We start from the raw sequence: 14,173 nt of genomic DNA on the forward strand, positions 1-14,173 counted from the left end.
TCAGACCCTCAGTTCCTCCATGATCTGTTGATGATTGTGTCCCTTCTTCAGGGTCCCCGCCCCAGCCATGGCCATGCTCTCCTGCTGCAGCTGATTAGGACTAATAATCAGATTTTGTCCACCAGGTTTCCCGGGTTTCGTGTTTTTCGGTGGTGGAGGTGGTATCGGGACGTGGCAGGAGTTGTTCTGCAGATCTGCAAACTCCGGAGGTGGGATGTGTTGGATGTGATGACGCTCCGTCTTCGTCTCCAGCTCCCCGCAGATGTTGTTGGGCATTTGGCCATTCTCTTGGCGCTTCTTAGGGCAGTTGTGTTGATTCTTGTCGCGCTGATAATATACACCGGCGAAGAAGAGCACGTTCAAGATCAGCAGACTGCATCCTATCGCGATCGTTACGCTCAGGGCTGTTGAATATGCTGCAAATCCATCTTCCGGTTGGGCTGTCGACTCTTCGTAGGTGAGTTCACTGGGAGAGGCTGTGGATACGTTTTGGACCCTTTCCGTGGTCAGCTCGGATGTTGTAGGCCTCATCGTCGTGGGTATCCTCTGGATGAATCTGGGTGGAACCTGTATTGAAACAGACGTACAGGGGTTAAGCCAGGCAATGTTAATTACCGACGTTTCGTCCTAAGAAGGCGAGTCTCTATTAACGAGGGTCCCTTTATGGGTAAAAAATACTCTACCTTCTATTCCCAAATGTTGTACTACGTATAAAGTTTCCATACAAAAAAACACTTAAATCATATTACAATGCCAAGTTACTGCTTATTCATGTCCAGATTCATAGTTAAGTACGATTAATTGTCATATTCAACCCTCTGAGATATCTTGAAAACACTTGGACTACGTCTGTTCTACATTTCTAAGGGATGTTTTAGACAGGGCAATCATTACTTTGATGACTTTCCCTTCTATTAAAATCCGGCTTGATTAAAGCAACCGCTAAATCTGACCTGCTCAGCGTCTAAGAGGTGGTGCGACCTGGGGACGTCATCCGATCCCGGTTTGTGCAGATCAGGGACGAGATTCAGCCAGAAGGAAAGTTTGTGGGCTCTGTAGTGGTTCTTCAGCTTCGTCTTTGTATCTGAAACAGAAGTCGAGCCCGGGAATTCCGTTAAAGGTGGCCCAAGGTATTCCGACTGGCACTGAAAAGCGGGCAGATCCATTGAATCCCGGGATAAGACGAGGCCCTCCACCCGGAAATGCCTCTTCGAAGTTGCCTTTGTCAGAATCGAGGAATTAATTATGATCGCCCGGTAAGTTTCCATCGGCTTCGTTAAGGCTGGCCTGCCTTAAAGCGGCCGGTTTAGAAAATCTTCTCCAGGGTGAATGTCGCAACTCGCGAGCGATCTTCTCGTTCCGAGATCTTTCGAGCTTTCGAGGAGGACCCGGAAAGCTTCGCGTTTTTGACTCGCGACAACGGATTTACGTTTCTTCCTTCTTCTACGAGAGGAGGAAGTGAAAGACGTTAATAAAATGCCTCGGCTTCTCGAGTTTATCTCCTCGGGAGCGAACGCCACCCGGGGGTTGATATCTTGGGGAAAAGGGCTTAAGCGAATAAACTTGAATACAGGGGGAGATACGAAAGTCGGAACTTGGATTAAGGAGGTCAGCTTTTATTTATAATGAAATGATGCCTGTAAAAGGTGTGGAGGGACTGTAGGAACAATCATTTCCTGAAAGTAGTCCTAAAATGGCTCGTTTATCGCCTGCACTCTCCCGAGGAGGAAGGTAATGAACCCCTATGTCTTGTTAATCCTCCATTAACTTCACCCTAATATATTGAATATAATCACCGCCAAATTTGGGCCCGAAGAATAATTATACTCGTCATGAAATACATATATAAATAACGTCAAAATGAATCTCATTGCCAAGAAGCTTAACGTTAAAAACAAATGTATGACATTATTGTAGAACTCTTTAATCTTTCATGTACCAATAGAATATTCTATGAATTTTCATTTTCTCTGTAGAGCTAATATGACGTCTTCGGCTGGAAAATGTTATAGAATTATATGTAATTTATGTATTAAGTTGTATACGTTGAAGGATCTTAAAGGATTAACGAACGTTTATGTTCTTTCTTTTTAATATCAGAAATTTTAGAGGAGTTTTTAGACCTTGATGCATATAATAAGATTTTCCGACAAAATCATTCATGTATGTTCTGGATTTCATGAAAAGGGCCAATTAAGTTATTAATGAACTAAAGATGTTGTACACGTATACGTGATTTGGAAATTAATTTCTAAAAATCGGGAAGCAATGTTGCCGCACTGGTCAGGTATAACAATTGATGCCCGAAACAATACACCGTCTATAGATATACCATTATCAACAAGCATTGAAACCGTAGCTACATGTGCGCATGTGCCCTCTCATGTTTGTATGTACAGCATTTATCCACCAACAATCGCAATGTATGTCTACGTGAACTCGAAACATTGATGCACCAACCCATCACAATTTATTTTGCTTGGTGACTTTCCTGATGAGGAAGGTAATGCACCCCGATGTCTTGTCAACACTATTTCTACTATAACTTTGTGTATACCTATTTCGACCAAAAGGTTTCGATGAGCTGGAGGAAAATGATACCGTTAAATAAATTCAACAATTATTATACGAAAACTCAAAACATTAAGTGAGAAAACGTTATTAAACCTTGAAAATAATTCCAAGTTAAAATTTTCAAGGGGGTCTTTCGACACCTATGGTAGAAATAGTGTTAATCTTCCATGAACAGCTATGAGCCGGATAATGCCGTATTCTTTTGATAATTGGTTTATTATTAACTAAACGAGTATTGTGTATGGAGGGAATTATTTCCCATTAGCAGGGAGAATTTAATAGTTATGGTGATAGTTGAAGCTTAGGATGACAAGAATTCTTCGGTGCATTAAGCCACGGTCTACTAAGTGGAAAGTAGAAGTAGGACACGTTTCCTGAAACCGGAAGGAATGTGAGGATACACTTCAAAGAGAAGAATGATGAACCCGGAGAACAAATCGATTGGATTCGAAGGAATTCGTTGGTCGGTCCAGCGAGGCCTGGACCCTGGAATAAAGAGAGACAGTGAATTCCGAGTGTCCTGGTATATCCTTTATCAAGGTACGATTTTTCTTATGAGCTTCTTAATTGGATTTCAAGCCTGACAAAAGGTTCCGTTTAAGAGATACACTTTGGTTACGTATCGACGAGCCGGGATTTATTGAGTAAAAATAAAATTTACGCAAATTGTGTCAATATTAAAATAAAGATGAATATATTATATATCTTGTATATCCTTTATCGAGGGCGATTTTTCTTATGAGCTTCTTAATTGCATTTCAAGCCTGACAAAAGGTTCCATTTAAGAGATACACGTGTGTTACGTACCGACGAGCCGGGATTTATCGAGTAAAAATAAAATTTACGCAAACTGTGTCAATGTTAAAACAAAGATGAATGTAAATAGCAATTAACCGAAGGAAAGATGGCTTACACTTTCTGAAATCCACCTTTTTCGTAATACACGATCTCACACGTACGAAAGAGTCATAAGACGTTTAACTTTAGAATGAAAAAGACTTTTTCTAATTGCCAATATGGATCCTTTTAAGTTACATTTCATTTTACATGTTTCTCTCTCTCTCCCCACGTAAAGGATTCGATAGCATTCTGCATTTACTAGAGAAAATGTAGAACGTAAAATATCATTTCGTCCCTTTTACCGACATCTTCCGTCGCTTTCTTTTGAATTAGCATTACATTTACTTGAAGAGATAGGAAATCAAATTTACAAGTCGCTTTGAGCTGGAAAAACGGCTTACAAAGTATACAAGAAGCCCGGCATGTTGGCGGATACATACCAAGGTTTTTGTTCTTGCATCCTTTACACCTATCCTTTTAGTTGTGTATTAAGAAATAATTTAAGAATCCAATTACCTATGCTGAGGTATTTTTTGTGCACCGCTTCGTAGGCAGTCCAGTCGACGTTTTTCAGTTTCATTCTTTCGGGCCTCGAACTGGGTCCAGGATCCGGTGTTCCCTCGTTTGGATTTCTAACACCACAAAATGGAATTATTTCATGCTTCGACAAGCCCCATGCAACGTGTCCCTTGAATATTTCAATAAATACATGTGTAAAGTAAGCTTCTATAATTTCAAACCGATACGAGAAATCGCGAGAGAAAACTTGCATACGGTTAAACTGCGATTTCTTCTCCATTAATACTGAGTACATATATTATCGAAAGGTGAATAAAATATTTTTCGACGTTTCAATCGTCAAAGTTGAACCACCTTATTAAATTATATAAATTATATAAATAATAAATTATCGCTCAATATTTAAATTACTTACCCGGTTCGAGCGAAGTTTGTGAGGTACAGGATGACACTTTCCGAGAGGCCTGTCTCCACTCTGGTGTAATTTCTCGACCAATGAGCAAGTCCACCAACTATTGGAGCTCCGAAAAAGTATGGCAATTCTTCTCCATGAATGCATCCTTGCCTCTGAAAATATCATTATATTACAATTTCTACTAAATTTTATCATAAATATATATTATTCATTTAATCGGGATACATTTCAATACGTTGCGGCGAGTTCACGAGGGCCTTGAGACTTTTAAACTGGAATAAGTCATAATAATTTTCATCGCAATATTTTCCTTCCTGCCAAGGGGATTAGTAATGTTTAACCCTTTTAGTGTCGGGCGAAAAAGAAGTGCTTATGCGAAGATAACCGGCTGAATTTTACGATTTTACTAGGATTTGGAAAAAGGCTCATAAAAACAAAACGAAAAGCAATATTTACATAATTAAACAAGCAGGGTATTAAGGACAAAATAGAGAATAAAACGGTGACGCTAAATTTTCTATATTCATTGAAAATTACATAATTAACAAAGGTATAAGTGATAAAAAAAAAAAGAAAAATTGAGTTCTCTGTTTCAAAACGTAATTGCACACAGGAAAAGTCATCTTAATATCATAAATTTATATAGACCGTTTATTGCAAAGTATATACTTTGAATTTCCAATATATTTTTTAACAAAATAAGTGATATTGCACAAGAAACATAAAAAATAACTCCAAGGCACATGGTAGGCGCCGGACGGATTATCTCATCCGAAACAAGTAATTGTTATAGGTTATAGGTTGTTATAGGTAGGTTATAGGTTGTTATAGGTGTTGTTGTATCGTTATTTTAATTCTCTCGTAATGAAATTAGACTATTTATAACGTATTATAAATTTATTTTGAGATACAGATCTCTCGCAAAGCGAATAGTAAAGCGCTACAAGGTGCGAGCCGATATATCGGCCTCCGGCACTAAAAGGGTTAATAAACCATATATACATTATTATTTTTCTTAAGAACCATTATTTCATATGACATTGGTGCCGCCAAGTGGCAGGGAAAATATTGGAGCGAAGTCTTCTATCGGTCCTTTCTTCTATCCATCGGTCCTTTTGAAGTGTGGAACAGATGACGAATGTATCCAAAAAGAAGTGCTAAAGGTTCACTTCCGTTTTCTCTCAATCTGGGATAGATTGAGTTCCCGATCGCTTTTCTCGGACCTCTGGGTAGAAGTGAAGGAGATTTCCATTGGAGCTGAAACTTATTGCTCTTTTTCGCCCCGGTCCGGTTCCTCGACAATTCGCTCGCTTTATTTTATTGTTTTCCACGTATAGAAGGGTTGGGGGCCAAAGCGAATGCATGCTTTAAATCGGCTAGCGCCTTTGCGTTGCATTCAAAATGCCTTTTGTTTCGTTCCTTCTGCCAGGACATTTCCCTATTTCTTCCAGAGTGACGTTTATCCAAACGGAAAACATCGATCGAGGATTAACGATACGCGAGGCTATTGAAACGTAAGGACGAGATCTAGAGGACCAGGGGAAACTGTTATAAATTTCAGAAACCCTTTACTTGGAGATACCTAAATCAATGTTTATGGTTAAAAGGAATTTAATTCAGATTTAGGAACATTTCTATAAATACCAGTTAACCAGCAACGACTAAAGCTTGACTTTCCTTTAAATTTATTGAATCGTCTGCTTCCATCGACAGAGATTTATTTATTGTAGTTCAATGCATTATGTATTCCATTTTGGTAAGGGTCTGTATATTACAAATCAAGAATCTAGGGTGACAAAGTCCTATCAAGGAAAATATCATTTTTGATATATACTTTCTGCTGACTGTTTCATGAAAAAGGTCCACACGCGGAGACGGAATGTTGCACGTGGGATAATTAATAACGATTTATATTTTCTTGGCGAGCTTCAATCGACAAAAGCAATGCAATTGATTGGACGACACAAAAGGGTTCGTAATTACGAATTGTAATCAAGAATCTAGGGTGACAAAGTCCTATCAAGGAAAATATCATTTTTGATATATACTTTCTGCTGACCGTTTCATGAAAAAGGTCCACACGCGGAGACGGAATGTTGCACGTAGGATAATTAATAACGATTTATACTTTCTTGGCGAGCTTCAATCGACGAAAGCAATGCTATTGATTGGACGACACAAAAGGGTTCGTAATTACGAATCGTAATCAAGAATCTAGGGTGACAAAGTCCTATCAAGGAAAATATAATTTTTGATAGAGACTTTCTGCTAACCATTTCATGAAAAAGGTCCACACGCGGGGACGGAATGTTGCACGTGGGATAATTAATAACGATTTATATTTTCTTGGCGAGCTTGAATCGATGAAAGCAATGCTATTGATTGGACGACACAAAAGGGTTCGTAATTACGAATCGTAATCAAGAATCTAGGGTGACAAAGTTCTATCAAGGAAAATATAATTGTTCATGTAGACTTTCTGCTGACCGTTTCATGAAAAAGGTCCACACGCGGAGACGGAATGTTGCACGTAGGATAATTAATAACGATTTATATTGGCTTGGCGAGCTTCAATCGACGAAAGCAATGTTATTGATTGGACGACACAAAAGGGTTCGTAATTACGAATCGTTCAGCTACGGTCGGGGAAATGTAGTTAATGGTTCTAGGGTACAAAGAATTCAATAAAACGTTCTCCGTTCTGTTGCCCCCGATGTTCACTTTCAGGACGGTTTTTAGATTTATGTCGTTACTTTTCGGGAAAGTCGCTCCGCCAGGAACGGGAACGTTAGAAATGACCGATTGAATGAGAAAGAATGTCTCTAGACTTGTCGTCGGTGAAACTGAAAGAGTTTAAAGCGAGGCTACGATCGATGGGTCGTCGAAGCTGAAATACCGACAAGCGGAGCGAGACGGAGCAATTCATTCGAATCATTCCATTATTTCGGTCGAATGATCCGTGTCTTCTAAGTCTGACATCTACGATGTGACAAGGAAGTCGGATGTGCCGTCGGTTAATTGAGAGCCTTGGAGGAATTTCCCATTAAGGTGAAGTGAAACCCCCTTCAAATCAGACGATTCGAATACACCTTTTTTTTAAGGGTATTGGACTAAACTGTCCGAAACTTTGACACATGACTCGTGATCATCTAAGAATTGTCCTAACACGTTAAAAATTTGGATTTTTTTTTTATTTTTAACTTTACCGGGGAACTTAATTTTGAGTGAAATTAGGAAGGCGTAAAAACGTTAACTATACTAATGACTGCACGAAGCTTTACATTAAGGTGAAGTGAAACCCCCTTCAAATCAGTCGATTCGAATACACCTTTTTTTTTAAGGGTATTGGACCAAACTGCCCGAAAACTTTAACACTCGTGATCATCTATTAATTGTTCTGATATATTCAAAATTAGGATTTTTGGAGAAAATTTTTTAATTCAGCCCAGACCAGAACCAAAATGGCGTCGAGCTCTCATATTTCGATCCATATGCAATTATCGAAGGCTCTGATATGAGAAACGAAAGGGTCAGGACAATTTGACGACAATTTAGAATACTCTGGTAATCGATAAACTCGCATTTGAACGGGATAAAGGCAAAAAAAGTGTTTTATGCGCTCCTATGCTAAAATGATGGGAATACGAGGTCTCGGAGGGAAAATTTAATTGACCTGGAAATCACAGATGGCGCAGGGGGTCCCTCTGCAGTCAATTAGGGCCTCTGAATCCATAAATCCGGGGGATTCTGGAGTTTTTCTGCGATTTATTTATAATTATTGTACGAAAACGAGAGGTGGAGTATGCCATTTAGTATAATACCCAATATAACTCGACACAGCTGTCAATATAAAAACGAAGGTCGGCAGCGTAGGTATTTAAAAAAATCTTCTTTATCGATGTCGATCAAGTTTTTCGACGTGTTTCACTTCACCTTAATATATTTAATATAGTCACCGCCAACTTTGGGCCCGAAGAATAATTATACTCGTCATGAAATACCTATATAAATAACGTCAAAATGAATCTCATTGCCAAAAAGCTTAATGTTAAAAACAAATGTATGAAATTATTGTAGAACGCTTTAATCTTTCTTGTACCAATAGAATATTCTATGAATTTTCATTTTCACTGTAGCACTAATATGACATCTTCGGTTGGAATATGTTATAGAATTATATGTAATTTATGTATTGAGTTGAATATGTTGAAGGATCTTAAAGGATTAACGAACGTTTATGTTCTTTCTTTTTAATATCAGAAATTTTAGAGGAGTTTTTAGACCTTGATGCATATAATAGATTTTCCGTCCAAATCATTCATGTATATTCTGGATTTCATGAAAAGGGCCAATTAAGTTATTAATGAGCTAAAGATGTTGTACACGTATACGTGATTTGGAAATTAATTTCTAAAAATCGGGAAGCAATGTTGCCGCACTGGTGAGGTATAACAATTGATGCCTGAAACAATACACCGTCTATAGATATACCATTATCAACAAGCATTGAAACCGTAGCTACATGTGCGTATGTGCCCTCTCATGTTTGTATGTACAACATTTATCCACCAACAATCGCAATGTATGTCTACGTGAACTCGAAACATTGATGCACCAACCCATCACCGTTTATTTTGCTTGGTGACTTCAATGACCATAATTCTCCCTAGGGATCGCAATCAACGTACCCCTATACGAGAGCACTGTAGAAAAAAAAATGCAAGGTGCAAAATATTCCGATTTAATTTTAAGGTGATCTGAAAGTGGCATCAAAGAGGTCTCGTTTATGAAACTTCCCCGAACTGGGTGTACCGAATCGTTTTCAACTTTACAATGTGAGTACGGAGGCTACGAAGGAGGTCCTAATACCCATGAAATTAAACTTTTTTTCAAATTTGTTTACAGACATTTTTAAATTTGCTATAAAAATGAAATTTCATGGCCGTTGTATAGCCTCTATGTTCATAAAAAAAAGTTTCTAACGATTCGGTACACCAAGTTGTGAGAAAAATTTCATGAACGACTGGCCTTTCAAGTGTTACTATTACATGCTCTTAAACAACACCAATGCGCTTTCGTACATGACCATCATTGTATGTTAATGAGGTTTCTACGTAAGAATACATTTTTTTTACAATATCTTCCCGAAAGTGAAATTTTAAAAACACTCATTGGATTTTATCAAATACTTTCCGGGTCCATTAGAAGTATTCAAGGAACTTCTAATGACGACTTTGGAAATTAAGCTCCTTTAATAAATAACGAGTGTGATTAAATTTAGATACATTAATTACTGTTTAAAGGATGTATCGCTCTTCGAGGTGGTCCGACAGATGCAATTAGCCGCTCTGAATTTAGTGCCGTTCTTGGTCCACGTAATCTGAGTAATGAGCCTGTCTTGAGACTGTTCCGCATTGACAAATGAAATGCCTCGTCTCATTATCCTTGATATTGTACAGGGAACATAAGCCTTTCTTGTACATCGATACCTGATAATTCCAGAATTAAAGAAATTTGGCGTTTAATTTTTAATACCTTGAAAGTAGTCTTTCACAGAAATTATCATGATCATCGTCAGATCTATACATGGATGAAATATTTTAAGTATTCCATATTGAATTATTGGACGGATTATCATCTACCATGATGGTTCAAGAAATGAAAGGGCTTCCGGGAATTATTAATTACCCGATTCGATATAATCAAAGCGGCGAGTCGGCCCGAGGCTCTTTCATAACAGTAAATAGTGATCCATAGAATTATTCCTGGTATCATAAATCAATCTTCAGTGTTTATTAACATGGAATATTTAATGATATTTTCGTCGAAAAAGGGACGGCTCATCCGATCACAAATCAAATAAGGTACAAGGTTGGGCTGCACCTCGCTGCTCGTTAGAAATGTTCACATTACCGATATACATTATATACACTACCTAATTACAGGCTCGATACTCAATTTTATTAAGGTCGTTCACTACCCCAGCGATTTTGCAGGGTCTCACGGGGACAACGATTCCGAATGTATTTCTAAAGCGATCGAGCTTAACGAGTGCTCATATCGAAGATGAAATGTTGACCTGTGTTTATATGGGAGTGATTTTAGATAAGTGGTCATTTTCATATAAAAAAAGTGCAACGACATAATTTCAATGCCCTTATTTTATATTGTCAGGATTTTTGAAAGAAAATGGTAAGAGTCGTTTCACCGTAAAAATTGAAAATGTAACGCAGCGTCCCATTATGTACGTGTTACATATGGAGAAATGCGACAAAATAAGCAATATTCAAATTTTCATATAAAAAAGTGCAACGACATAATTTCAATGCCCTTATTTTATATTGTCAGGATTTTTTAAAGAAAATGGTAAGAGTCGTTTCACCGTAAAAATTTAAAATGTAACGCAGCGTCCCGTTATGTACGTGTTACATATGGAGAAATGCGACAAAATAAGCAATATTCAAATTTTCATATAAAAAAGTGCAACGACATAATTTCAATGCCCTTATTTTATATTGTCAGAATTTTTGAAAGAAAATGGTAAGAGTCGTTTCACCGTAAAAATTGAAAATGTAACGCAGCGTCACATTATGTACGTGTTACATATGGAGACATGTGGCAAAATAAGCAATATTTAAATTCTATTATCTTCCAATCTAGGTGGACGATTTTGTTCCGAATGGGCTTGTTTTGTAGATAAAAATCTAAACAATACCCTGAGAATGTCTGAAAATAATGGTAAGAAAAGTGCATTTAGGGAAGTAATAGCTTAAAGAGTGATGGTCGGTGTGGTATTTAGTGGGTTTTCATTTCGTTTCAGCAAGAGTCCTAGCTTTGCGTCACCGTGAAAGTCGGAGGGGCATTGGTATGCAAAGTGAATCGTGACAAAGGTGCTGGGATGATTTGAGAAGAAAAAGGGAGCAGAGGGTTGCGTAGGGGCACAGAAATGTCTGTGCAGTCGTCCTGTATCGAAACCGTGACACATAGTCTCATGATGCATCAGTGTGCCAGCTCCGTGAAACTGTGAAAACTGGGTGCGAATCAATCGATGGAAACAAGTTTAGCAGAACTTTTTACGAGATAGAGTTCTGGGGGCGTAAAAGCCTTCCCCTTGTACTACTTTCACCCGATTTTATTCGCACAATTCAATGAAACCAATTCAAGTTTGAAACATGCTTTCAATAAGTTAAAGCTTACGCACTTTTTTATATGTGAATTGATGGCGATTTTGAGCGCACGGAAGGCGTTGCTTGGAAATTAAAATAGAATCGTACCCATAATTTCTATATTAATTCCTCGAAAATGTGAAATCGTCGAAGCCGGGTGTAGTTCCATTTTTTGAACAGAGAATATTTTTTTTATCTTCAGAACTCGCCTCTTCCGCCGCTAAATGTCGCCAAATCGAAGCAAAAATGGCCCAATTATGATATTAAAAACAGGAGGCCATTGAAAATTGTATGATAATTTTATTTAAATCATATGACGTTGTCACTGAATTTCTCCGTAGTCGATTACAGTACCAGAAGTCATGAATTTCGCATTTAAAAAGCAACTGTGTCGGTGATGAACCGATCAGCTGATTGCGAGGCTTCATCATCCGTGTGGTGTAGGAAGTAAAGGCGTTTCATATGGTATATCGATTTGAAGCATATTGTTTACCTACGTCGATCATTTTTCTAGTAGTTTTTCACATTTAAAACCGTCTCCTTTTCTAATCGTTTTTCACATTTAAAATCGTCCCCTTTTCTAGACATTTTTCACATTTAAAACCATCCCCTTAAAAAGCAACTATGTCGATGATGAACCGATCAGCTGATCGCAAGGCTTCATCATCTGTATGGTGTAGGAAGTAAAGGCATTTCCTATGGTATATCGGTTTGAAGCATCTTCTTTGACCGATTTCGATCACTCTTCTAGGCGCCTTTCGCATTTAAAAGCGTCCTCTTAAAAAGCAGAGGTGTGGATGATCAGCTGATCGCGATAACGCGGCAGCCCTATTGGGCAGGGAGTGAAGACGTATCGAGGGTGCCAGTTATGAAGGTAATTGTATTACCAAGAGGCACTATTTCTCATCTGGAATCAATATTTGATTTGGCATCGTCACGTTCGAGCGGATCGCCAGGGATGTTCGGTTCCAAGGGTACGCGCGTAGATTCGGCAATTTGAAGATACAGAAGCAAGGGGCTTTTCGGATGGCGTCCGGCGCCACTTCCGGTTGGGCGGTCGAGGGGATCCGTCGATGAATTATTAACGAGTTCTCGATTATCGAGGGAAAAGCTTTTCCCCCTGGAGCAGAGGGGCGGAATACGTCGTTGGGAAAGTTGGGCTTGAAAATTGATCCGCGTCATTTGTCGCTGCTTTACCGGCTGTAAGTCGCTCCTCTCCGGTTATTGCACCTCTCCCGCCGACGTGAAATCGATATTCTAAATTTAAGGGTGCGCACTCCTGACTACTCCCTGCCCTCCGGTACCTTTGACGATTATCTCTCGTGCATGCCCTTCACCTGCGTGCGTACGAGCGAGTCACCTTTCCTCCCGGCAAGAAGAGCGAGCTTGGAACCATCGACCTGACTTCTTACGCGTTTCCTTCGTCGCCGGAAGTAATATTCCCTATCGGTGTATTTTATTTTAAAAATATTGCCACCCTGTCGATTCTTTTCCCCGCATCATCAGCAAGAAAGAGTACCGAATATTGATTTAGTGATCGCTGCACGTGTCTACTTCTTCTGTAGTAATTATAAGTTAAAGTTCTAGTTAACACGTCCTGGTTTGCAGTTATAGAGTACCATCAAGGTGAAGTGAAACCCCCTTCCAATCAGTCGATTCGAATACAACACTTTTTTTTAAGGGTATTGGACCAAACTGACCGAAACTTTGACACATCACTCCTGATCATCTAAGAATTGTCCTGGCACATAGAAAATTTGGACTTTGGGAAAAATTGTTTAACTCAGCCCAGACCAGAACCAAAATGGCGTCGAGCTCTCATATTTCGATCAATATAAAATTATCGAAGGCTCTGAGATAAGAAACGAAAGGGTCAGGACAATTTTACGACAATTTAGAACACTCTGGTAATCGATAAACTCGCATTTGAGCGGGATAAAAGCAAAAAAAGTGTTGTATGCGCTTCTATGCCAAAACGATGGGAATACGAGGTCTCGGAGGGAAAATTTAATTGATCTGGAAATCACAGATGGCGCAGGGGGGCCCTCTGCAGTCAGTTAGGGCCCCAGAAAGCACGAATCCAGAGGATTTCTGGAGTTTTACTTCGATTTCTTGATATTTATTGTACGAAAACGACACGTGGAGTATGCCATTTGGTACAATACCCAATATAATTCGATACAGCTGTCAATATAAATACGAACGTCAGTAATGGAGGCATTTAGAAAAATCTTCTTTATTGATGTCGATCAAGTTCCTCGACGTGTTTCACTTCACTTTAAGGGTTGATCAGTTGATTTGGATCTTGAATTTAATACATTTCTTTTTCGTATACTATCGGCAAGTGCGGCTATGTAGAATTTCGTGATCCTTGTTGAAGTTTCCTCCTATCTCAACAGTTTTTCCATTCCCACGACCTTTCCAATTCTTTCCCAGAAGAGGGGCTTTCAGCGTCTTTAACTCTCTCCGTTCTGTCTCTAAGGTGCGAGGACAAGTATTTTCAGGTGTCTCCGAAGCGGATATAGAATTCTCGTGTAGTCGTTGCATAAGCGTTCCATTCTTGCGTACCTCTTCCTCGAAGGAACGCGCAAAGAGCTGCAATCGCAAAGAAGTAAGGACCGCACCTCGAAGAATCCTTGAAAGAAGGTCCTGGGAATGT

General features: G+C 39.0%; 1 protein-coding gene across 1 annotated transcript in view; it reads right to left on the reverse strand.

Annotated features, from left to right (window-relative positions):
* Window positions 1-14,173, reverse strand: part of LOC105696645 (neuroligin-1) — a 63,303-nt gene continuing 49,130 nt past the window's right edge. The window contains exons 8-11 of the mRNA XM_023434521.1: window positions 4,349-4,500; window positions 3,931-4,046; window positions 954-1,084; window positions 1-567 (exon numbers count right to left, since the gene is read on the reverse strand). Of these exons, the coding sequence (XP_023290289.1) occupies window positions 1-567; window positions 954-1,084; window positions 3,931-4,046; window positions 4,349-4,500 (966 nt within the window). The remainder of the gene's footprint in view (window positions 568-953; window positions 1,085-3,930; window positions 4,047-4,348; window positions 4,501-14,173) is intronic.

This window comes from Orussus abietinus, unplaced genomic scaffold, assembly GCF_000612105.2.
Source record: "Orussus abietinus isolate OABI.00-Male unplaced genomic scaffold, Oabi_2.0 scaffold23, whole genome shotgun sequence".
Classification (NCBI taxonomy): domain Eukaryota; kingdom Metazoa; phylum Arthropoda; class Insecta; order Hymenoptera; family Orussidae; genus Orussus; species Orussus abietinus.